At 36.9% G+C, this 27,005-nt stretch overlaps 1 protein-coding gene across 1 annotated transcript in view; it reads left to right on the top strand.

The window, feature by feature from the left end:
- Sema3d (semaphorin 3D) overlaps positions 1-27,005 on the top strand; it is a 195,264-nt gene that overhangs the window by 80,562 nt on the left and 87,697 nt on the right. The window contains exon 3 of the mRNA XM_052720847.1: positions 8,104-8,264. Within this exon, the coding sequence (XP_052576807.1) occupies positions 8,104-8,264 (161 nt within the window). The remainder of the gene's footprint in view (positions 1-8,103; positions 8,265-27,005) is intronic.

Below are 27,005 nucleotides of genomic sequence, written 5' to 3'. Positions count from 1 at the left end.
TTTAAAGGGTGTGCAAAGCCATTTTCCAGCCATGCAGACTTATGAGAGAAACTGCCAACTCCACCCAGTTCAGGATCTCTGGCAGTAAATTTAATTTTTCAAGGGTTTAAGGTCATGTTCATTTAGCACTCGAAAACTGAGGAAGTCTGTGTTGCTTAATCCTGAATTTATTAGCTTCAGTATTACTCACCACTCCCTTCCTTTGAGGGGGTAAAGAGGAAGAATGGAGACCATCAGGTCATATGAACTTTTAGGCTGAATGAACAATTGTATTAAAGGACACTAAAAAGGAAATACAGAGAATTCTTTGCAAAACAAGCATTTATTTCAGTCAAAAACAGGAATTACCCAGTCCTTCACCTGCCCTTCACATGGAGGAGCACCTGACCATTTCGCCCGAGAAGAGTCCTTGTTGCAGGACTCCAACACTAAGGGAAAATCCATACTATGGAGCCCACTGATCACATCCATCTTAAGTAGATTGACACCCTGATAGTCATACAGGATTACTAACAAGATCTCCCATATTTATGATTATTTAATACCTTATTTGTGTTTTCCCCAAAGAGCAAGATGTACCTATTTTAGGATCAAGAGTGGCATTCAGAAGTGAGTTCATGTATTATTTGACAAGTCATGTATCTTAACAAAATTTTAAAAAGTTCTGGTTCCATGGTACTCAGTCACACCCAGAGACAAGGAGAAAGGTGAAGTAGCATTATTAGGTTTAGTTATATTAGGTTAATTATAGAAAACAAGTCCTTCCCATTTCACTGCTAATGATACTTCATGTTTGACTAATTTAAGTACACTTGTCACAGTGAATTTTCCTTTCAGCTATGGTCTAGCTTTCCTTCTCTACCAGGCTGTGCCTTCCACATGGCATTGTTGTTACACAGAGGTGTCTTGACCATGCTCTTTCCAGCAGAAGAATGATGCTCAGGGAAGTTCGAAATCAGAGCTTTCGAAATCAAATTTGATAAGAATACTAACTTTCTTATTCTGACAATTTTTTCTTATCACATTTGTTCCGATATAAAAAGTGTTGATAAAGTCAACAAAACTCTCTTTTGAAAAATACACATAATGTCACATGACGCATGTAAACAACCTCAGTAAGGACAGGCAGGTAAAGACAGAAGAGTTAAAAATTTTATGGTCATCTTTGAAAACGTGGTGGCACCAGCCACCCTGGGCTTCGTGAGACCTGTCTCATAAAGGAGCTAGGTAGGGAATTAACTCTGCTCAAGTACGAGGACATGAGTTCAGATACCCAGAGCACACTTAAAGCCGGATGTGGTAGCATGAATTTCTAATTCCAGTGCTTCTACGGTTAGACGGAAGGCACAGATGGGCCCGGGAAGCTTATGGACTAGCTAGCCTGAAGCATACAGCAACAAACAAGAAATCCAGAGAAGGCAGAAGTCAAGAACCAACAACTAAGGTTGCCCTATGACCACACACACACACACACACACACACACACACACACACACACACACACACGCAGAGAGAGGGGTTGGATTTTAAAAGAAAATAAGGTGGAAAGAGAGGGAGAAGGAAGGAAAGGAAAATACGTATATACCCACAGACGGGGAATTGCAACTCCTTTTCAGTGCTTCTGATCCTCACAACCCCTTCCTGATTCTCTATAATGGGTTATAGACCTTGAATACCTCTGGAGTCTTTCTATCAAATCCACTGCAGAAGATAAGGTCTATCCTTTACAAAAAAAAATAGACAAATACTGATATATTTAACCCATTTATTTTGGAGGTAATTAGATTATAGGCTTTACAAGACTACATTTCTAGCACGAATGTGAGCATTTGGGTATCTGGGTGAAATTCCAAACCTGGAAGAGGGTGACGGGAGAATAAGACTGCACTGACAGAAGGAATGATTAGAAGCTTCGCTGGATCAGCTCAGAGTTTACATGGATCAAAGAAGCCACTTAAGGCCCCAGTGTAAATGCTGCTGGCATCCCAAGCAGGGTGACCCTGAGTACTAAGCTCACAAGAGACCTCAGCACGGGGCCTGTGAAGGGACACACTTGTCTTTTCACTAAATGCAGAAAGGGAAGAAATCCTGACAGAATTACAGGGCTTACAGATGAGAACAATGCTTGACAGTTACAACCCTGAGAATTTCCAATTTAGGTGAAAAAATAAAACTCAGAAGTTTGCACTGAGAAGAGCCAAGTCTCCATTTCTGATTCCTGAAGTTCACGGTGTGGGTCAACTCTAGGTGTAAAGATATATTCTTTAGAGTTGTTATTTTCTAGATTTTAGCTGATGATCCCATGGAAACAAGAAATAACTTTGCTAGGTTTGGCAAAAATGAAAAAAAGATAAGCTTAGTAAGAGGAACCTGTCCCAATCTCTGTCCCAAGGCCCTTTCCTAGTGTCTGTCAGTGTGAGAAATGTTCCTATGTCATGCCTTAGTCTAATTATTTTATTTGGCTGCAGAGATTGGTGAGGCATGCTTTAATCACATTGATGCTAGCACTGTCACAGAGCAACATTAAATCATTTGGAAACCATGATACTTCAGGTTAGTCAATATTTTTGCAGCTGTTTTCTTGCTGTTTGTTTGAAACCAAACCAAATAGAATTTGTTATGGTGAAACAGAATACAGCAAATGAATATATCAACTTTATTTTTCTCCTTGTATAAGTAGAGGCACAACAACCTTTGAAATACACTGTTCTTGAATGTCTACCTCCTTCCACTGGCATGAGTGCACTTCATGGACTCTCCTTGTTTTAGAAATTTCTGGATAGTCTTCCTGACGCCACCAGTTCCCACCATCATCCATCCTGAGCTCTGCAGGCACACTTATCTCTCTGACACTCACTTTGAGTCCTTGCCACTTCCTTGAAAAATAAAATGTGCATGGCTTCCAGTCACCTCCATAATAGCCCAACTCCCTTGCCTGACATCACTGCTCTGGGCTATCTCGACACTGTCTGTGTGTCTAGCTTCACTTCTTGTGGTCCCACATATTTTCCATGTTTAATAGACTGAATTCCATGCTGCAGATGATCACTAAGCACTTAATTTTCTCAGGCTCTAAGATAGCTACTGGAAACTTAAATACAAGTAAGACTGATCTTTTCATGAGTTGAATACATCACAAGAAATAGCAACAACACAGAGTTGTTCTACCCATCCCCACCCCATAGGAAATAATTTCCAAGGCAACCAGAATCATGAAATTGGCAAGGATAGTGAAATATACATACATTTTTTTCTTTCTAGGCATATATGCCCAAAAATTTATAAAGGAGGAAGAGTATAGGTCATAATAATCAATAACAATAAATAGAATTATAACAATAAACTTCAATAAAAGTTGCATATGTGTAGTCTCTACCAGACTATCTTATTGAATGGTACTTACCTATCTTGTGGTGACGTAACAAGTACAGTGTTGGCCTGATATGATGAAGACATGTGAGTGGCACAGGTATTGGGGTACTATGCAGCTCTAATCTATTCTGACCTGATGATTCATCAGGAGCTCATTACTTTAAGTGACCTTGAAGCCATATGATGTTGGTTAAGTAAAGGACGTAGCAGGGGGATGCTGGACAAGGGATGGCTCAGAAGGAACATTTGCACCTCTCCTAGAATGTATTTGATATGTGTTGTGTTTTATTTTCATATAAATACATTTTTAAAACAAACACCCCCATATATGTGTGTGTGTGTGTGTGTGTGTGTGTGTGTGTGTGTGTGTGTGTGTGTGTATGAATGTATGTATATGCAGTGATCCAAGAGTCTTTGCTGTCAGGATTCTCTAATACCATAATGTGAACACCTGGCTCAGTGATCACATAGGTTATATAACTTTTGTGTAATAAATATTCTTTTAATGTTATCTGAATATCATAAATTGACAGCTATATTTTAACCTTAATTTTTCTAGTTTATTAGAAGATATGATAATGTGTTTCTTTAATAAAAACTTGTTTGGCCCAAAGTAGATGTTAATGTTAATATTTGGAACAACAATATTTACTAACATTTTCTCATTTATGAGTCATAACTATAAGAAATGCTATAAATTACCTCTTCTACTTGTTGAGAAAATTATATAAATTTGGAAGTGTTATGATTTCTTTGCATAGATTTTACATAACTATTAAAAAGCCCAACTCCCTTGCCTGACATCATCATCCCTGTAGTAGTTGATCAACACATAGCATGTAGTGTGTGCCAACTATTATTCTAATGTCAATTTCACACTAATTCCTTTGTTCTACAAGCAGACAGGATGTGCTATATACTTTCTATTATCTTCACTTTGTGTATTAGGAAGCTGACACACAGAAGTCAAGGGACTTGTCCTAGGTCACTAAATCACACTGCCAATGATTTGTCAGCCACAGATAGGACCCTGGTGCTTTGATCCAACTCTTGTACTATTGTGCTATTACTTTTTATGCTAGGTCATGTTGCATTTTGTAATTTTCATTGCAATCCATGTTTCAGAATAACCATTAGTTTTGGAAAATTGAGGTCATGAGGGTTTATATCACACAAAATACTAGTTAAGTGAGAATATATTCCTGGGAATCTCTTCAAATACTTTTGATTTTTTACATTTCTACTTTTACTAAGGGAAATCCCAAGGAAGAAACAGATTTGCCTGATTGATTGAAAGTTTGTGTGTTCTTTTAAGAGGCTTTAATCATGTCTGTCCTAGACATTCCCTTGATTCCACTGTATTCTTCTCAGTTCTTACAACCAGTATGGAATGTTCATTGGAAATGAGCCAAAAACATAGGACCTTGGCATTTGGAGTTGTAAAATTATATTGCAATATTGTACCTCTCATATGAAAATGATATTTACCTCAATAAAAATGAGCATAGATTTCAATGTCCATCTAGTGTGCACAAAATGTTCAATATAAATATTAATGAAATAGTCTTGTTTGATAACTACAGGCACTTAATATTTCTGATTGTGCTACACCTTATAACTTTTTCATATTCGAAATTAAAATTTTCAATCTATTTTAGAAATTGAGCAAAATAACAATTATTCAATGGAAAGTAGAGAAGAGAATTAATAGTTAATTACTTCAAAATTATCAGCTTTTTAAAAATTTTCATATAATTAACCTCAATAAAGTGATTAATTTGTTATCGCTACCTTATTAGTGATCAGTATTCTAGGATTATAGAAACATAAGCTACTATTGTAGGTACTTTGGTTAAAAGAAATGTATCACAAAGATCTAGTATACTTAGAAATGTCTGCAACGATTGTTGCAAACCAAAAGAACTGAACCTATAGACAGGTCACAAAGAGAATGAAACTAGGAAGTACAGTATAATTATCTTGTTTGACATGATAGAACATAACTGCAGGATATGCATTTTCACTTTATCAAGATGAAATGCTTTCATTTGTGAAGTTAGAGTTGTACTAAGTCATTCAAAGGTCGCATCCAGCTTTCCATTTTTGATTCTATTTCTAGTTTCAGGCTGTTTACAACTTTATCTGAAATATACATCTGAACATGAAATATACATCTGAAATAGTAAGAAAGTGTGCATTGCTAGGAGAAACGATCTCACGTCAAACTCCCTGATCTTTGACTCTTCCAGTCTCCATAATGGTCCCTGAGCAATAAGTGTGGGAGCTGTTTTGCAGATGTTTCCACTGAGACTGTGCTTCACAACTCTTCCTTTTGATTCATTATGTTTTCTACCATGACTTTCTGTTGCAAAGAATACCCAGGCTCACCAACATGACTGCCTAAACATGAACAGAAGAAGGAAAACAGCAGACATGCTAGAGTGGGTGGGGAACGCCCAGGAGGCCTCAACTTACACGAAGAACTACAGACAACTAACCAATGCTGAGAGCAGAATAATAGTCTTTCCCAGGGAAGAGCAAACCAATTTGTCATCCAATACTAAATGATCAGCTATGAAAACATACATACAAGTAACATTATCCAGACATAGACTGAGCAGGTAGTATTTATGTATTTAGAAATGTATATACGTTAATAAGTTACATACATGCATGTAACAGTAAATGAAAAAAAAGGCCATAAACTTGAAAAAGAGAAGGGAGGGGTATATAGGAGGGTTTAGAGGAGAGAAAGGGAAGGAAGAAAAGATACAATTATACTATAATCTCAAAAAAAAGAAATTAAAACTATAGTGAGAGTACAAGCATGCAAACAGTGTGCCAACCTGAAGCCCATCCCAAGTGGGAGGAAGAGGTGAGGGGGAGCTGGCTCAGCGGTCCTTTCAGAGCTTGAGACTTCCTTCCCAGCCTCCGCGGCTCAGAACTGCCTGTAATTCTAATCCCAGGAATATCTGTCACTGCTGGCCTCTGAAGGAACTGCACACACATGCACACACCCGGCCCCACACACTTAAAAATTAAAGATTAGTCTTTAACTTGCTACATTTTTAAAAAGGTGTTTTATGTTCGTGAGTATATTGCCTGCATGTGTATTTGGGCACCATGGTGTGCCTGGTGCCTGCAGAGGCTAGAAAGGAGAACCTGATCTCTTGGGACTTGTAGTTACAGGAGCTTGTGGGCTACCACATGGGTGCTAGGAACCCAATCCACATTCTTCTGCAAAAATAACAGGTGCACTTAACACAAGGTCATTTTTCCAGCTCTCCAAATAAAACTTTACTTACAAAAGATTTTTCTTTCAGATCTTGAAAATAAAATATATATATATATATATATATATATATATATATATATAGAGAGAGAGAGAGAGAGAGAGAGAGAGAGAGAGAGAGAGAGAGAGAAGTTATAGACAAGATGGTGAACTTCCTTTGTTTTTTGTTTTGTTTTGTTTCGAGACAGAGTTTCTCTGTGTGGTTTTGGTGCTTGTCTTAAATCTTGCTCTGTAGACCAGGCTGGCCTGGAACTCACAGAGATCCACCTGGCTCTGCCTCCCAAGTGCTGGGATTAAAGGTATGCGCCACCACTGCTTGGCAGAAAGTGAACATTTTAAAACACCTGTCTCATAAGGGTCAGATATCCAAACTGTAAAAAGACCTACCAAAATTCAATAGTAAGAAACAACGTAATTTTTAAAAAAATAGAATCAAACGCATTAATATCCAATAAGGACATTAAAATAGCAAATAGGCATATGAACTCATACACCATACCAGTCTCATCAGAGAAATTCAAAGTAAGACAACATAACAATGTGTGCCTCTTAAGAGGGCCACATCTACAATGCTAACAGCATCAATGCTAACAAGAACAACAGGAACATGCATCTATCACTAGCAAAACAAATTGATTCAGACATCCTGGAAAGAAAGTTGGACAATTTCTAACAAAACTAAATATGTAACCAGACAATTGTTTCTTGTGCTTTACTCCAAAGAAATCAAGAATTTATGTGCACAAACACCTTGTATGCATGTATTTTATTTGTAGCAGCCAGAACTTGGAAGCAACAAATTAGCCCTTCCTGTGGGTAAAGGGATGAATTACAATATAAGTAGACAATGAAACAGTATTCACAAAAACAAATATCACATGCTTTTAACATGAATGATGGAGGACTATGTAGGGAGAGGGAAAAGACCAAAGGATGGTAAGAGAGCCACAGCATGAAATAGGTGAATGTAAGCAATGTAAAATGTGAAATATGAATGAAAATGTAATAATAACCCTATTATTTTTCATGCTAAATAAAATTTTTAAAAAGTGCAAGGGGAAGAAATGCCATGATATTTATGACACAGCTTTATACATTGTTGATGCAACTGAGTTTATCATTTTTTCAAATATTACTAAAGGGAAATGCTTTAAATTATATTTTATGAACTGCTTTTGCAATATTTTGTATTTTATAGTTCAAAATGTTATATTAATTTTAAAATGTATTTCAAACACAGAATAGAACCAGTCAAATATTTAAGACAAAGTATCTATTTCTGAAGGAGTGTATATTAGAGTCACTCCAATGTGTCAACACTGGAGCTTCCACGCTGCATAAGTACGTTCACAAAGTGGATCAATATGTGTATTTGGGCAGGTAAATAGATTTCATACTAAGAATTTTCCCTTCCTTTCCCTATTTTGACTTTTCTGTAGACCTGCTGCTTTCAAACAGCTGCATTCCCTTTTTGGGTTCATCTGAAGGACTGGATTTCCGGACTCTTCTTTTAGATGAGGAGAGGGGCAGGCTGCTCCTAGGAGCCAAGGACCATGTCTTCCTGCTCAGTCTGGTGGACTTAAACAAGAACTTTAAGAAGGTCAGTTTATTTATATACATTATTGGTGGAGTCACTGACTTTCTTCTGTGCCTTATGCCTACTTTGTATTAGTGACACAGTGTCACCCAGGAGGTCTTACATGTGTCAAAACAATAGAAGACATTTAAAAACATATTGCCTCTGACAAACATTTCATGCTTTTATGGATTTCAGTATATATGCATATTTTGGGTCAATGAGTATAATATTAAAGCCATTGAAAACATGAATAAAGGCAGCAAAAATTTGTAATTATCTACTTATGTATTAGAAAAACAAGCATCTGTAATGAAGATATGGCAAGTGAATTAATCAAGAGTAAACACATATTCTTACCTGAACATGCAACAATAAAATTAAAATTTTAGTAATTTTTAATTACTAAGTACTCCTTTGCTCCAAAGCTGTGGTGGCATCTTAACATTGTTTCTCCACACTTTTATTTCACATCTGAATAAATTTCTACCAAGAACTAATGCTTCTGAGCTAATGACTCATAATGCTCCAACTATGAGCTGATTAAGAAGTCTTATCATTTAAAGTAAATACAGAGAAAGAGAAAGGTGATGTCTGTGTAAAAGTCCCCAGCAACCATAACCCCACAGACACCACTCTGAGCAGTTCATATAACCAGAAATTTTTGTAAGAACTAAAGACTCCCAACAAGTAACCATGAAGCCTGGTTTTAATATGATAAAAAGAAAATACATATTGAAGAAGGCTTAAGAAGGAAATACTTGCTTGTATTACCTGCCCAATCAGCTAACCATGTGGGAGAGGTGCCTCCCACTTGAGTCAGGGAAAGAAAACTAAGTCCAGGCTACAGCTTTGATTAGAACTAGTGAAATTCAGAGATGGGCAGAACTTTCGAAACTATCTCTTGCCTAAACCAATTGTACAAAATATGGAACTGTGTCAACTCAGAAGCTTTCTCTGTCATCTATTGCCAATCCACAGATGGTGGAGCATTGATGGTGACCTATCCTGCAGTAGGGGCATTAAAGCTCGTAGAAGGTTGTTTCTTTGGCTCATTTCTGGGCCCATTTAAATGAGAACCAGACTGGGCAAATTATAAAGACCACAGAATGAGGCCAAAGCTCAAAGACAGGCACTCTAGGCCTGCCCCCAATATCCTTTTGTGAAATATATGCCAAGGGATAGAATCTATTTGGGGTCTGCATCAACGCCAATCTTTTAATTGATTTCAAGTATCTACCCACTCCCCAATTTTTGACAACACAGGTCTGAAACTATCAGACTCAAGTATGACCTAGCTCAATATGAACATTAAAAGATGAGAAGTGGCTTGTTGGTGGTGGTGCACACCTTTAATCCCAGCACTCACAGAGGCAGAAGCAGGTTTATCTCTATGAGTTCAAGGCCAGCCTGGTTTACAGAGTGAGTTCCAGGATAGCCATTACACAGAGAAACTCTGGCTCGAAAAAACAGAACAGAACAAAACAAAGCTGACAATTGTCTGTATTACCTTAACCAAGTGGTTCTCAACCATTCTAAAGCTGCGACCCTTTAATACAATTCCTCATGTTTTGCTGAGCCCCAACCATAAAATCATTTGTTGCTACTTTATACCTGTAATTTAGCTACTGTTTCTATCCTAATGTAAATATCTGATATGCAAGATATCTGATATGCAAACCCAAAGTGTTCACAGTCGACAGGTTGAGAACCACTACCCTACCCCAAGTTGGGAAAGATCAACTAACTATCCCTAAGCAAGGTCTCCAAGACAATACCTCCAGAAGTATCCTATATCAGACAGAAAGCAATGTGCCATTGAAATGGACTTGTGTTTTGCTCTGTACTAGTTATAATGTGGATCTTAGTATACTCTTAAAAAAGTACACGTTCTTCTGACTATGAGATTTGGGCATTGGTCAGCTTAATATCAGTTTTAGTGGCCAAAGGACTGCCTTCCCCCACACAACCCCAACTTTTACAACACAGAGAAAGACTCCATTCACAGAGGTAAATTAAGATAATTAACACATGGCTTTGCATTGGAACTCAGTGCTAGGCTGTGCAGGTCTTAATAACACTTAACCCCAGCCCAGTGTCAACAGACTTTTGAAAAAGTGCTAGTATGAAGAGCAGGCATGAAGCCCTAATCTAGTGGAGTTTTATTCTGTCCAGCATCACTTCAGTAGGCATGTGGGCTTTGGGTCCTGTCTCCACACCATGGGCTCTGGATGTGATGGAGTCCTGTGGCCACACACAAAGCATAGTTCCTGGAGGTTTTAACACAGTGATGTTTCTCAGCAAATTGGGCATAATCCCACAATGTCAAACCACAAGCAGGTGACAGTGGACAAGGTATATCTGAGCCACTCCAAACCCCAGGAGAAGCATGCGGAAATGGACTACCATTCTTTTGAGGGCACTCTGGCTGCTAGTGAACAAAACAATACCCAAAGCCCAGGTGCACTTGGGAGGGGATTGTCCTTTGTGCTAAAAGAGTGACAATACACACACAGCAGACACTCCAAACATGAACTTAAACACCATCTAGTGCTAAATTAGCAGAAGTGACTACAAGCTTGAAAAATAGAAACGTATCTTTACAGACAAGCCTAAGCAAAGAAAGACAAATTCTGAAGACTAACAAGTATCTTTCTTCTGACAAATGTCAATACTTAACAAATTTTAAGACGTTTAATGAAGCTATGACCCAACAAATGCTCAAAAAATATTAGCTAGGATTAGTGAACTCTCACATTGAAAAGTTATAAAATGGCCCTACTAAGATCTTACCTATTAGCAATTACTTTAAATTCAAAGGGAATAAATTCTATACTTAAAAGATATATAGTGCTGGATTAAATGTAGGACAGGCTCAACTATATGTTGCTTAAAAGAAATTCAAATTACCTCAAAGAAATATGTGGATTAAAATAGATTGAAACTAGAAAATCTAATTCTATGCAAATAAAGTTCAAGAGGAAATGGAGGTGGCTATACTTACATCAGATAAAACTGACTTTAAAAGAAAAGTAATAAATGAGACAAGAAAGGTCATTACATGATAACAATGAGTTCCACTCAACAAGAAGAAATGGAATTCTAACTATGCATGCATTTAACATCACAGTATCCAAATATATAAAGCAAATATCAATAGACCAAAGAAGGAGATAGACTCCCAATCAATGATTGTGGGAGACCTTAATGCCCCGTTTTGGCAATTCACAAATCATTCAGACAGAAAATGAACAGAAATTTAAGAGTTATGGTGAATTCTCAGCCAGACAAACATCCATAGAACATTTGATTCAGCATTCATGCTTATGTGTTCTCATAAGCACAGCGAACACTCAAGTGTGATAATAGACTACTGGAAGTCTCAACACGTTAGGTGAAATTAAAATCTTATCAATAAATATTCTTTTCTTAAAAAAGAGAAAGCTAGAGACATTACACTATCTAAGTTCAAAATTTACGGTCAAGTTAGAGTCATCAAAACACCATTGCACTGTCGTAGAAACAGACAAATGGACCAATGGAAAAGAACAAGCTAAGCCACTACAGACAATCCACGGGTCCACATTCAGCTGCCTTTCAATAAGGTGTGAACTTCATCTGAAAAAGGAAACCTTAAGCTGTGTAGTGGTGACACACACCTTTAATTCCAGACTTGGGAGGCAAAGGCAGATGGATCTCTGTGAGTTTGAGGCCAGCCTGGTCTGCAAAGTGAGTTCCAGGCAGCCAGAGTTGTTACACAGAGAAACCCCAACTTGCCCGCTGACCCCATAAAAAAGAAAACATTTTAATAAAAAGTTTTGAGAACTTGGATGTGCACATGCAGAAGACTGGAGGTAGAAACCTATCTCTAGTTATAAAACTCAAATGAATAGTTAATTACAAGACATTAAAAAAAAAAAAACTAGGTACCAAAAAAAACTGTTTCAGAATATCAGAAAAGACAAAGACCTTTTATATCTTTAGAACAAAACCCTGAAAGCACAGGAAGAAAAAGAAAATTTAGAGAAATGAAATTATATCAAACCTTTTTCTGAACAACAATATAAATAACAGTCAAGGAAAAGAGAAAACATAGGAATGAGAGGTCCTTCAAACTATAGAGAAAAGTTAATGAATAATAATATTCTGAATACATAAGCAACTCATAGTTTAATAACTATAAATAAACAAAATTAAAAGTGGGGAAAATATAGGTAATACAGCTAAGTGGGAAAGTGCTTGCCAAATATGTGTAAGGGTATACACTCAGTCCTAAATACTCATAGGGAAAAAAGAAAGAGATCTCAAAAACAAACAGAAACATGACTAACTGGGGTTAAAACTGTTCAAAATCATTAATTTTCAGAGAAATGTAGAACACTCCAGTAAGACTAACTCATATAAAGCATAGTTAACAATATGGAGAAAAAGAGAAATTTTGTACAATATTGATGAGAGTGCAAACTGTTACAGTTATTATTGAAAACAGTATGGTGGCTAGGAAACATTTGTAATTCCAGTTCAGAGGATATGGTATCTCCTAATGCTCTCCGTAGGCACTACACAAATATGGGGCACAGATATGCATGTAGGCAAAACACCAACACACATAAAATAGAAATAAATCAATCTCTTTAAAAAAATAGAACTAACTTGTGATCCAGTAATTATCTAAAGGGAATCCATCTGTCAAGATAATATCAGCCCTTCCATGCTTCTTACAAAACTGTTTACAATAACCAAAAAATAGAAACGCGAAACCAAAAACTGTTCAATGGATGAAGAAAATGTGGTATATATACACAATAGAAACTTTTCAGCCATTGAAAGAACAACATTCAATCACTTTCAAGAATATAGATAGAATTGGAGATTATTCTGATAAGTTAGATAAGTGATACAAATAGATACAACTAGTGCATGATCTTACTCAAAAGTAGAATTTAGAAATTATCATGCTTGAGAGTAAACTGTAGTTATCAGCAGCTGGGAGAGTAGGGAAAAGAGAAGAATAGGAAAAGATGATTCGTGGGCACTAAGTCATCAGTGGATAAGAGTTAGCAGTTCGGATGTGTGCTATCACAGACCGGTGGAATTGCATAAGGCAGTTATAAACTGTGTTTCTGCAATTCTAAAAACAAAAACAAAAAAGACAGGTACAGTGATATGCACCTTTAATCTGCATACTCAGGTAGCTGAGGGAGGACAATGGTAAGTTCAAGGTCAGCTGTGAGAAATTCACTGAAAGAAAATGGTAGAGGAAGGTATTTTGAATGTTACTACCATAAAGAAATGATACATGAGGAGACAGAGAGATTTAATATGATTTAAATATTACTTAATTAGTACATGTGTAAAACATAAAATGGTATTTTCCTCATTTTTAAATTATCATGTTTTGAATGTCAATTTCAATTAAATTTAAATGAAGTCTTTAAAATCACAAAAGAAATGCATATTCAAATCCAAAATACAATTTCCATTATATCCTACAATTTAACCAACAGTACTGAAAATAAAAGTTTAGGTATTATCAATTAGCATTTTCTAAGAGTTTGCAAATATTATCCACAGTGAAACCTATCGATTCCAAGACCAGAGGGATTGAAAATCGAAAATGCAAAATGTGTGAAGTATTCTTAACCTGTGAGGCATCTGTAATTGTCAGTTTACTTATCTTCACAAACAGTAGAAGCCTTGTAAGATTCAGGTAAATCAGAGACAGTATGAGTTCTGTTTACAAGCCATCATCCAGAGATGCTGAACTACCTTATTGCATTCACATGTAATGACCAGTCTTTGACTCTTATATGAATTAAATACGTTTTATGACGAAACACTAGTGACTTGGCTATTTGAATAAGGTTTGTTCTTGAGATTTTAGTCTACATGCAAATGCTTATTTGCTTATGTACTGTTGTTACTTGATGAACACCTGAATATAGGCAGACTTTCCTTTGTTTTTCACTCTTCTTTTTTGGCTTGCTTGGTTTTGCTTCTTTGAGATAGAGTCTTACTCTGTAGCTCAGGCTGACTTACAGCCTTGATGACCCTCCTCCTGCTGGCACCTCCAGAAGGCTGGCATTCCAGGAGTGGGAACAGTAGTTCTATACATTTTTGGTATCTCGTGAGAGAAAATGAGTTGCTTTTGTTTTTGTTTTGAATGTTCAAATTTGCTAAGTGTCTTTGAAAGAAAATGTCTATACATACATTCATGGAAGCTGTGTTTCTACAAGAAAAATGGAGAGCTAAAATACTGCATGGAGTTTTTCCCAAATTCTCTGAATTCATTAAATAATAAAAGACAATCTTTTCAAAAGTACACCTATCCTGTAGCCTATGTATTTATTATTTAGGGTAACATGAAATAAAAATAGTAGAATATGTGCTAGAATTTAAAGTGTGCCCTCCACTCTAACACTGTGGTTCCACTCTATTTTTCCTTAAGGTTATATTTTTTTTTAATCAGGAGTTTATTTTAAAAGTATTCATGATATCTGGTAACATCTCAGTTATCAGTAAATATCTTGGCAGAAGATGACACTTTCTACAAACAAAGCTAAAGAAAATGTTTTAAGTTTGCATTTTTGCTTTCATACAATCTGGTTTAACAATGCATTTTCCCAAATATGACTTGGTTTAGTATAATAACAAAAAGCAATTCATGCTTTTAAGGGAATCTGTTCTTGTTCTCTTCTTTGCCTTCAGGGATTGGAATAAAAGGTTCATTTATCTGAACTGAGTGTATTAGATCATCGCTTAAAATAAGTTGCGATAGCACAACTTCCTTTTGTGACTATTTTAAGCATAACTTTCTTTGGCGATATTCCATGCTCAAAATGTGCTAATATTTAATAAAGTAAATGTTTATAAAATATATAGTTCTCTTATGACATTCTTGTAATAAATGATTATTTGAATGCTTTATTCAATTAGAGGTTTTCCACATAACTGAAATTTTTTTGTACCTATCTAAAACATGTAATTCATAAGAGAGTCCTATATGCATTAAAAACAGTTTGTGTTTATGTAGGTATCCACCATTTCAATTTGTATAAATCAATCCAGCGGTAAAAGGTACTCCACGGTAGCCAGCAAGTGTTGAGATATAGTACTTCAGCAGTGTTTAGACCCATGGGTTTGCATTGGCTCAGTGCCCTTCGGTAATGATCCAGACTACTCTGTGAAGGCAACCACACATGTTGGGACTCTGAGGGCTGAAGGTGTCCTTTGTGTGCTTTAGAGTTAGAGCAATCTACAGCACATAATTGAGTTATGAGTGTCTGGTTGTTAATATTTTCCCAAGGGAAATTGAAAAAGAGTCTGTGCAAAGCTCTCAATTGAAGACGGCAAAATTTATCATATAATGTGAATGTCAGCATCATATACTAACAAGATTGTGCCCACTGAAAAGTAGTCATTGTCATTCACAATTACAGAAGCATTTGTTGATTACAGTAAGAACAGAAATGCAACAATTATATAAAAATGAATTAGGAAAAACGTGCTTAATGATTCCTTTCTTTACTCTTGGTCAGGCTGGTTTTTGAGCCAAGTACAGTGAATCGTGAAGATGTCAGCTTAGGTTTTTGGAATATTTTTCACTACCTAGAAAATAAATGTTATGAAAATTGTTTTGTCTTCTTTTAAATGTTCTGGGATTTAGAGTAAAAAGACTCTGTGTTATTTTCCTTTTTTGCTGTGGGGGCAATGATTATTTCTGTAGAGAATAAAATTCAGTGCAAGTATAAATGTAATATGTGTCATGGATGTGATGTTTCATAATTTAATCAGGATTTTCATAAACTGGTCCTTCAGTAAGGGGTAAACCTGTGTATTCCTTCTAGGACAGGTTTTGAAACAGATAATGCACATTGAGTTTTGTCTTACTTCAACACTAGATCAAAATGGATATTTAAAACCACCTAGAAGTGACCCTATTTCAAGAGAAGGACATAGACTTGTACCAGTTGCTTAGCTCTTGTGCGTATATGTGTGTGTATTTTGTTACCCCGGACACCAACACTGAGATAAGATTTGTTTATGGAATATTAGTGACTATTTCAATTCAGCACCAGGGAGAGGGAAACATCAGTAGCAAAGATGGGGTTCAGTTCCAGCAAGTGACTCAGCTGGCAGACCCAACCGAATGTGGTAAACCTTTCAATACATCCCACTAACAGTAGTGATATAAAATATCAATCAACCAAGGTTTTATTATTATTATTATTATTTTTCTCACATCAAACCATTCATCATGGCCACTGGAATTAAAAATTTTAAAAATTGTGTCTCTGTTGCTGGAGTTTTCTCCAGTCCTGCTTGGCCCATGGTCAGGACAAATCTCTCTCACCTGACAGTCCCACAGCCGCTTAGACCCAACCAAGTAAACACACAGAGACTTATATTGCTTACAAACTGTATGGCCGTGGCAGGCTTCTTGCTAACTGTTCTTATATCTTAAATTAACCCATTTCTATTAATCCATAAGTTGCCATGTGACTCGTGGCTTACCAGTATCTTACGTGTTGCTTGTCATGGCAGCGGCTGGCAGCGTCTCTCTGACTCATCCTTCCACTTCCCAGAATTCTCTTCTCTGCTTGTCCCACCTATACTTCCTGCCTGGCTACTGGCCAATCAGTGTTTTATTTATTAACCAATCAGAGCAACACGTTTAACATACAGAACATCCCATAGCATGTCTCTCCACTGTGTATGCACCTCTATCTGTCTGTTGCCTGGGAGCTTAAGTCAGCAGTTTCTAAGGCTCCCAACTCATCTTCACCCTGTTTCCAATGCTTCTCTCCTTAGTTAAGCTCCTCCTTGTTACTTCAAGTGTCTGTCTCTTCTCTCTCTTGCTTTCCTCCATCCCAGTCTCACTCCTACCCCTTGTCTCCCTTTCCTTACACAAAACCTACCTCTATTTCTTCTAAGTAACCTGTTATTGCCTTGCAAAATGAATAATCTAGTCACAAAGGTTTGCCTTTACTGAACGTTCCTGTGACTCCTCACTTTGGTTCGTCTCTCTTAGATTCCTGAAGGCATTCATCCTGATGTAGTCTCTTGTAACAGATGGCTCCCAAGACTTGGCCTCACCACCAGCTTATGATTTCCATTCACTATAGCATTCCATGAGTTTATAGGAGTGCCAGGTGTCTTATCTTGTGTAATTATTAAAACACTCCTGTAGATGAACTTCTAAACAGTCTTAGTAAATAAGAAACACAGAGCCAAATATAGAAGAGATCAGAGAAATAGGGAATAGCCACGACTAGCCTCAGCTTGCCACCACACTGTGGTTTCCCCAGCAAGAGACCTTCTTCCTGTCTAAGCTGAGCTTTTATTGTCTTCCTGTTCTGTCTTCTCATCAACTCTAAGCCCAGCCACATGACTTCCTCATCACTGCCTGTCTATACAGACCTTCAGGTCTCTATGGTTGGTACTAGGATTAATGGTGTGTATTGCCATGCTTGGCTGTGTCCTTGACCACCCAGAGACTCTGCCTGCCTTGTGATCCTATTAAGGGCATGTGATACCACTGCCAGACTTCTGTTTATGGCTATTTGACCTTTGATCTTCAGATAACTTTATTTATTAATATACAAATAAAACATCACATTTCTGCACAAATAAAATATCACCACACACCCCCACCCAAGTATATGCTCCTTAAATGTAGGGTTCTTTCATATTGTTCATTCTGCCTTAGAAATTGTTCATATCTGTGCTTTTCTTAAAGGGAATAACTAATTTATGTACTGCACTTAATGAAGAAACTTGCAGCTAACAATCAAAGAACTATAAATATATATAGTTAACATGCTGTGTAAGGCAGCCTTGTCTTGTTTTTTCAAACTCCCCACAGTTTTGGATTTTCAGTGCCCAGTTTGTTGAGCAGTTGTGTTGGGGCCCATGGCGGTGCAGGTTCCTATGCCCAAGTGCCTGGTGGAAGCAGCTGCTCACTTCGTGGTTACAAAGAAGACAAAGTATGAGGAAGAGAGCAAGGAGCTCTCTAACACTCAGCTATGTCCCTACCCTTCAGTGTGTGAGCCAGGGTCTTACTGTGAAGGTCAAGCTGACCTTGAAGCCACCTTGCAGTCTTAATCAAGTTCTGCTCTACCAGCAGTGTCACTGGTTGAGGACTAAGCATTTGGACACATTGCAGATCTGAAGTATAGAATGAGACTAAAAAAAAGGAAAGAAAAAAGAAAGAAATCTTTACAAGATACATTTATCCTAGTAAAAATATTTCCTGATAATACTAGAGTACAGAGCTTAGTGGCTATGGCGGTGGTACTCAGCGATCTACTGAGGTCCCAGTTCTTCCTGTCTGTCAGATATTATTGATGTCAACACTCTCCTCATGTGGGTGCAAGATGATTTCAACAACACAAATGGTTCACAGATAGATCAAGATACAGAAAGAGGAGAAAAGATTTATATGTATTATGGTCCATTTATGGGATAGCCTTGGTGTTAGCATTATCTTTACCTTGATACAAAATTTGTACAACAGTATAAAATGTTCTTATTCAAAGATATAGAACAAGAATGGACTTGTATGTGCTGTGGGTAATAATATTTTGTTTTATGCAGTAAATATTTGCAGTATAGGTGACATTATTTGTAAAATTAAAATAACCAAAAATGACTTGGTAAAATAAAAACATCTTTGGATGTCACTGAATATATTTTTAGCAGAATTTAGATGGGACAGTCTTACTTGTATTGTTTTGGTTTTAGTAATCTCGGGTCCTGAAATCACGGCTGCTCACTACATGGATAAAGCTGAAAATGTTTTATAAGTGAATGTACTTTGAATATTTTTTCTATTATCCTTTATAGGACACATTTTTCTCCATTTCTTATACCCACTGAGCTTGTTATTAGAATGAATACAAAATTCATTCTGTAGTAGAATATAAAATCCAACTTTTATATAAATGTTTTCATGATCACCAACTTCATTAATTTTAGTTAAGGATGAAAGACATAACATAATTATAAAATATTAGATGTGCTGTGGAATGTCTTTCTGTATGCTGTGAATATGTGTTGCTCTGATTGGTTGATAAATAAAGCTGTTTGGCCTATGGCAAGGTAGCTTAGAGGCAGGCAGGAAATCCAGTAGAGAGACAGGAAGAAGAGAGGCAGAGGCAAGGGAGACACCATCCCACCATCCAGGGAGCAGCATGTAAAACACACAGGTAAAGCTACAGAACACATGGCAACATAAAGATTAATGGAAATGGGCTGAGTTTAGTTTTAAGAGCTAGCTAGCAAGAAAATTGAGCCATAGGCCATGGCCATACAGTTGATAATTAATATTAAGCCTCTGAATGATTATTTTATAAGTGGCTGTGGGACCATGGGGCCACAGGACTGGACAGGACACAAGAAAACTTCTAGCTATACAAATGATACTTAAATATCTAAAAGGAGAGACAGCTCATATATCACAGGAGGAATACAGAGAGAAGGAAAAACTCCATCATCCTTAGATTTGAACTAATTCAATATAGATGAGAGATTTTTTTGAAATAATGGATATTGGTTAACTTTAAGTGGTTCATATTTGAAATTGGATCTTAAAAAGTATTTTCTTTTGTTCAGTTAGGATAGGGAAAATATGTTTAAGAAATAAAATGTCAAAGGATCTTGCCTCTTCTATGACTAGACTTTCTTGATTAAATTAAGGGAGCTGAGATTTTCTTCCAAAGCCATCAACAGCCTGTCCCATTTCTACAGTCAGAAAGTACAGAGAAGAACATCAGTGGAGAGGAGGTCAACCATGCATGGGCAGTTTATTACTCTTCTGTAAAAGATGCAGTAAGAACATGTTGCATTATGTGAAATTTTCCAAACAATCAATAAAAGTCTTTTTTGGGGGAAAAAAATGATGTATTTGGATGTCAAGTTGACAAGATGGTTAACCTTGATGGCATTTAAAATCACCATGAAAACAAATTTCTGGGCATGCCTGTAAGGGATAATCTAGGTTAGGTTCATTGAGGTTGGAAGATCCATCCTAAATGTGAACAGAGCCATTCCATGGGCTGGGGTACCCAAACTGAATAAAAAAAGAGGAATAATTTAAAAAAGAACATGTTCAGCATAGACATTATAATAATGACCATACTTGGCATTTTTAAAAGAGCTTAAGGAACTATGGTTTCTAGACATGTGTTATCGGTTACTTTGACTGTAAGTGAAGATTTTCTTCCTTCTCAGTCAACTTCATTCTGTACTAGTAATGATTTGCAGGAGCTCTCTATGTATAAAATTTCAGTAGTAATATAAAAAACTAATTCTCTCCCTTCATTTCACTTCTCTATTTTTACATCATCATGGCTGACAGTAGAATGAAATATCTAAAAAATTATGTTTAATTATGTAAATTGGTGAGACTCTGAAGTTAATGAATTTGGGACATTTTTCGATCTGAAAATGTTACGTGTTTTGGACCCAGTTCAAGCCTGTAAGGGTAGAGTGAGTCTCACTCTAGATGTAGGCAAGTGTAAAGGAAGGGTCTATTATATTGCACTACTGGAGGATGCCACTTCCTGTCTTCCGGCCTTGTCAGAAACTTAAGGTTGACTTCCCTTCGTAGACAGCTTTGTTTAGATTATGAGACTGGAGTATTTACTTTTCAAGAAGCACAAGGATGACTGCAATGTTCCTCTGGTGTGAAGCTTCACCATGAGACGGATTATATCACTGAGAGTCTTTCACTTCTAGAGTTTGCACTTGACCTTCTTGAACTAGACCTAAGATAATCTCATTGACAACCCCCCCATAGAAGATTAATTTTTTTATTATCTTAAAAGTGTGTCTGTCTTTCTTTCTGTCTGTCTGTCTCTGTGCCTTTTTGAAGGTATGTGTCTGTGAGAGCAGGTGCCACGTAAGTCAAAAGATTCAGATCCCCTGGAAATGGAGTTAGGGACAGTTGTGAGGTGCTGGATATTGGGTGCTGGGAATTGAAATGAGTTCCTCTGAAGGAGCAGTATGCACTCTTAACAGCTGAGCCATCCATCCAGCCTAAACTTATAGTGTGCCTCCCTCTTAGGGAATAGAAACCTCTTCTCCCATGCCATGTGTGGGATGCCCAACACTGTGCTAAGGAGGAATATCACTTCCCCTCCTTTTTGTTAAGCTGGAGGCCACTTTCATTTAACATTAAGAGAAAACAACAGGGTAGACGAGCTGGAAATCTCAGCAACTGCCAGGAGGAGATGAAGAAGAGGAAGAAAAAAACAACCCTTTTGAGTTAGGGTCCCAGAAAGCCAGCCTGTTCAGCAGTGGAGGCTAGCACAGCTCTATGGGAATTTGCCTGGGGAGAGCACTTCTGAGGAGGAATGATACAGCCCAGAGTGCTGGTGTAAGCATGCTTCAGCTATTGGAAAGAGACATAGAGAGAAAAAAAGGGGGGTATTAAAAGGGAAGATCTGCAACCTACTTGTAACATTCCACTTTTAATCATGGCTTCTATCTGTTTCATGGGAAGCCTTTTACCATGCCTTTGGTTGATCCCGTGGGCAGCCATCAAATGTCTGTTCATACATGGATGTGTAGGATAATACCAATTTAACCACCAAACATGTCCACTCATTTCTCCATCACTTACTGTCTGCTCCCTTTAGACATTAACACACAGGAAAGCTGGAGAGCAAGAGCTTTTTGAGGATCCCCAAGACCCTTCCCCTAACAAGTTGTCAGAGGGGCCTTGGAGCACCAAGTGAGCTTGCTCGGACAAAAATTAATTCCTCAAGGGGAAACAATAATTTCAGATCCCCAGTTTCCAAGTCTGTTATTGTTTGGACATGGATGGGATAATCTAAATGAGTCTTGCCTATCAAATTTAAAGATTTTTGCATCTTTGAGCTACACTTCACTTAAGATTTTGCCTCAGTTAAAATTTCCCTTTGATCATCAAATTATATGTCCAACCCAAAAAATAAGATCTCAAAAGAATGCTCTTTTAACTCCAAAAATGTCATGGAAGAGTTATTGTACATCATTCATGAAGTATTCCTATACTTCATACTAATAGCCTTGTTATTAACCTCTGAAATATTAATAGAATCTATCGAATACATTATTCTTGTTACTATCTTGTTACCTTTGATTTACCTAGAATTTTTGTTGGATTCCAGCAAAACTGTAATTGGGAATTTGTTTAAAGAGAATATAATATACACATTGACCCATTTTAAAACAATCTCCAGAATTAAATTAGTTGCTTTATTTGGAAATAATGCTTAATCATCTTTAACCTTTTATCCAATTAATTTTAAATTGTTTTCTCCTGAAACTGAGATTTTTAAAATTAAATATATATATATAAAATGTTCAGTGAATTCGAATTGATGCAGTAGTAATCCAAAGTGAATTGACCCTTGGCTTTTTAGCTAAGATAAAATGTAGAAATAAAAGTAACAAAAATTTCTTAGGTTGGCTGATTGTGCATGCTTATAACTCTATTACTAGGAAGCTTGAGTCAGGAGGATTCTGGGTGAATTAGGTAGGCCTCAACTAAATAGTGAGACACAGTTTACATACACAGATACACACACACACACACACACACACACACACACACACACACACACACAGATAGAGAGAGAGAGAGAGAGAGAGAGAGAGAGAGAGAGAGAGAGAGAGAGAGAGAGAGAAGGGGGAGAGGGAGAAAGAGAGAGAGAGAGAGAGAGAGAGAGAGAGAGAGAGAGAGAGAGAGAGAGAGAGAGAGAGAGGGAGAGAGAGAGAGAGCAAAAACAATTTTAAGTAAAGTAAAAAAGCAAAGCTTGTTAATTGGATCCCAAGAAAAACCTAATACTTAAATCTCCACTTACAGGATTACAGGCAAATCAGTATAGAACTTAATTTTTTTCTCTGTAAGGCATCTTAAACTTATTTTTTTATGTAAAGTATTTTTTCTTTTGGAAAAAACTGCTTAATGTGACAAAATAATAAATGTGCTCTTTTTTGTTTAAAAAAAAAGATTTCCTGTGATTTTCAAAGTGAGAAGACAGTGTATCAAAACAACATGTTTTTAATCCTTCCTCACAGAACTTCTTGTTTTTGTTAAACAAACTTAGACAATTTATTTTGCTAAAGTGAAGCACTGACTCTGACAATTATTTAAGGACTTAATCTTTGTGGTTATTGAACAATAACAACAAACAAACAAAACCAGAATCTTTCAGAATGAATTACTGAATTAAAATTAAATTACTTGAGCTAAAACTTTTAAACTCTAAAAAAATCGAAAGTTTCAATTAGACTATAAAGTGATTCTAAGCTTATCAATATGAGAGACTTTTCTTCCACATCCCAATGACGATGTAGCTTTTTTCTTGGCCTTACTATCCAAAGTGAGTAATTACAAAAGTATTGATGTAGCTGAAGTTCATCAAACTATGCCCTTACTTTTTAGCACGTATGAAATAACTGAGTTTGTAACTATAAATCTAGTGCCTTTGCTGGAGTGCTTAAGCACCCTTCTATGCGAACATGAAAAGGGCCTTTGCTATTTCCCCTTCCTCGGGGAAGTTTACAACTAAGTTCTATATGAAAGGATCCTGCCTTGCTTTTTTTGTGCTCGGTATAATAAGAAATTCCTTTATAAATAAGAATGGCCTCTGACTGGAGTTCTATTCACTCCCTCTGTGGCTGCACAAAGCTGCTGCACACAATGCTTCACTCTGTGAGCCTGTTATGTACAGAGAAGAGAATTGGAGTAAATAACCTCTTCACCTAAGGTTGTTACTGATCAAAGAAAGACACCAATATTCTTATTTAATACATAAAATTAAGAGAATATAAATCCTTGGAACCAAGCAGATAGCATAATATATGAAGTTTTTATATGAGACACTCTACTTTATCCATGCTGTTTAATCTCTTCCCATTGCCTACTGAGCACAAGCTGTCCTGTAATCAGAGCTGCAGAACAATTGTCCCGTTCATGGATGTGCTGGCTCCTTAGCTCAGTGCCGATATGAAGGTCCCATCTGGTCACTGTAATGGACTGTCAGACGGGAGGCAGACGATTCAGACTCCTGCCAGAACTCTGGCCAGAACGCCTATGCTTCCAATTCCAAGGGAAATTTACCAAAACCAATTCTTCAGTGCTCAGTATGTGTACATTACAGGTCAAAAAGAGGGTAGGAAGAAGTGATGCCCATTCCACTTGCCATCACTAGTCACCAAACCCCAATAAGTCACAGATTCCATAAGAAGGCAATGGAATATAACAGTATAACTTGAAGAAAATATACAAGAAAGGCTTAGAATAAAGGGATCAGCAAGGACTGAATGCACGTAATAGACTCAAGTTATGAAAGCAGATATAAAGCTATTTTTCTGCACAGCTTTGGAATGACCTGACTGATGTAATGGGACCTAAAGAATCCGCAGGCATACCTACAGAGAAGCTGTGGTAGGGTGGGCTGTGTGCTGTGATGGATATGCCGCAGCAGCCTGAAAACCCAGTGCATCCATTATATACAACTGAAAGAGAGGCAGGCTTGCTAAAGTGCTTCCTGCAGGAAAGCAGTCTCGGGCTGCAGTCCTATGGGAGGAGGAAGCTGTGGTTGATATACACTCTGCATATACTGTCAACGTAAGTATTCTGACCAGGGAAAGGCTCAGCTGCACCATAGATCTGAGAGGCATTCGAGTCCTTGACATGTCAGTGCTCATGTCAAATATACACATTCACTCAGGACACTATCTGCTCCACAGTCATGGATATTTTGGGTTTGATGGATAAATGCTTAAAATATCTTCACTACTGAACGTGTAAGATCTAACATGAAGTTCCACAGCTCCATTCCGAAGGCTAGTCTAACTTCATAGTAGTTCACTGAGTTGTAAAGAAGTTAGATCTGGTTGTTTTGGGTGTGTGTTGCTTTTTATTTATGTGAATGGTTTTCTAAATAAAGTTTATAAAAATTTTAGAAGTTAAAAGGAAGAAATAAACAGTATTCCTTATAGATTTTTAGGAAGGCATGGACAAGAGTAATTGGGCTGTAAGTGGAACATTACCAAACCATTAGTGTGTTTCTTAGAGTTTATTTTAATTTGTTTGTTAGTGTTTTTCTCTCTTTCTTGCAACACATACTTTTGATGATCTACTACTGTATTCTTCTCCTCCTCCAGATACTGCAGGTACTGTGGAGAATAATTAGGTCGGACTGTCTGTTTTCACAGTGCATCTTATTAGATGAGAAAATAGTTGACGAAGAAGAAAAAAAGGGAACAAGTATTTTTAAATTGCTTTATTGTTTTAAATTGTGGTGGGATTCCTGGGAAGCTGCTTATGCTGGTCAAGGAAGAAGGGACTATGTTAGGAGACTGACAGCTGTTTACACCAAGATCATCCATAGAAGGTTAGATACCCAGCAGTAGACGAGCTCGGCCTGGATCCATCTTGTGATCTGCAAGTATTTCTGGGAAATCCTATACCTCTGCCCTGACATGTAGGTTAAAACGGAAAGAAGAGAAACTAACTGAGGAGTCAGACTTTCGGTCCGTAACAGTTCCTCCCCATGGCAATTGTGATCACTCAAGCTTTACCTTCCTTCGGCAGTGCCCACATTTTGCTTTTCAACATTTATGAGTTCAGGTCCACCTCAGTGTCTGCTTAGGACCCAGAGTGGTCACTGTTCTATTTACTGCTCAAATCCACACCTCATTAGCTCAACATTTTCCCAACTTTGTTACAATCAATCATACGTTTGCATCCTGCCCTTTGATACAAATGTCTGCAGTCTCTGCGGTTCTGAATTTTTGTCTTTAATTAGGTTTTATGAACACATTGCAACTTCCTCTCTGGTGTCCTATTCAGTCTTTCGGCCTATCTGAATTAGGCCAAAGGACATTGGACCAACCTTATGCTTGCTAACTTGAGTCAATTAAAGTGCCTCTTAAAGACGAAATAAAGAGCAAACATAATTAGGATTTCCTTTGGATGTTGTTATAAGGACTTATCATTATTTGAATGTTTCTGTAATTTCCCTAACATTAACTACTTAAAAATAAATTGGGTGACATTTTCACCTCAGTAAATGACAACTGTAAATGAATTAGATGAGTTGTAAATAAAAGATACTAATGAATCTCATATTTATGAATGAAGCAATAATTGTAGTATTTTAGTTCTAAATTCCTTGACTAATTTTTTCACAATTAAGAAAAATACTAAAGAAATTTAAAACTAAAACTATTGTTATGTTATATTCATACAAGTAGAGCATGGGTTGTATTTTCAAATCATGTGTGAAATTATTAGTAGATCTCTTTTAAGATATATTTTAAGAATAATGTGAGTCTTTGCTAAGTGAAAGAAATTATCTGTGAATGATTTTCTATGAGAGCCACCAGTAAAACAGGCATGTGTGCTTTGTTTTAGCCTGCTTAATGCAACTTTTAATATGCTAGGATTGTGTCTGAGTACTAAGCACAAGAAGATACAAATAATACTTTATTACTAATAAAATTAGAGAGCAGTAAGAATACTGATAGCCAGTGTTTCAAACCCATTCACATTGCCTAACCATAATAGAACTGACTTTTATAAATAACATGCTATTATATCCTTAAACATGATTCTGTTAAATGAGCTGTTTTGATATACACTCACTGAACTATTTATTTAAGATTCTCTTGACCTTAGATATAAAATGTTAAAACTTGAGACTATGTGAATATATATTATCATATTCTTCTTCTCTCTCTCTCTCTCTCTCTCTCTCTCTCTCTCTC

The sequence above is a fragment of the Peromyscus californicus genome, unplaced genomic scaffold (genome assembly GCF_007827085.1).
Source record: "Peromyscus californicus insignis strain IS unplaced genomic scaffold, ASM782708v3 Scaffold_6__1_contigs__length_162567912, whole genome shotgun sequence".
NCBI classification, from domain to species: Eukaryota; Metazoa; Chordata; class Mammalia; order Rodentia; family Cricetidae; genus Peromyscus; species Peromyscus californicus.
The sequence above is the reverse complement of the archived record's forward strand: the minus strand, read 5'-3'. Positions and strand labels throughout refer to the sequence as shown.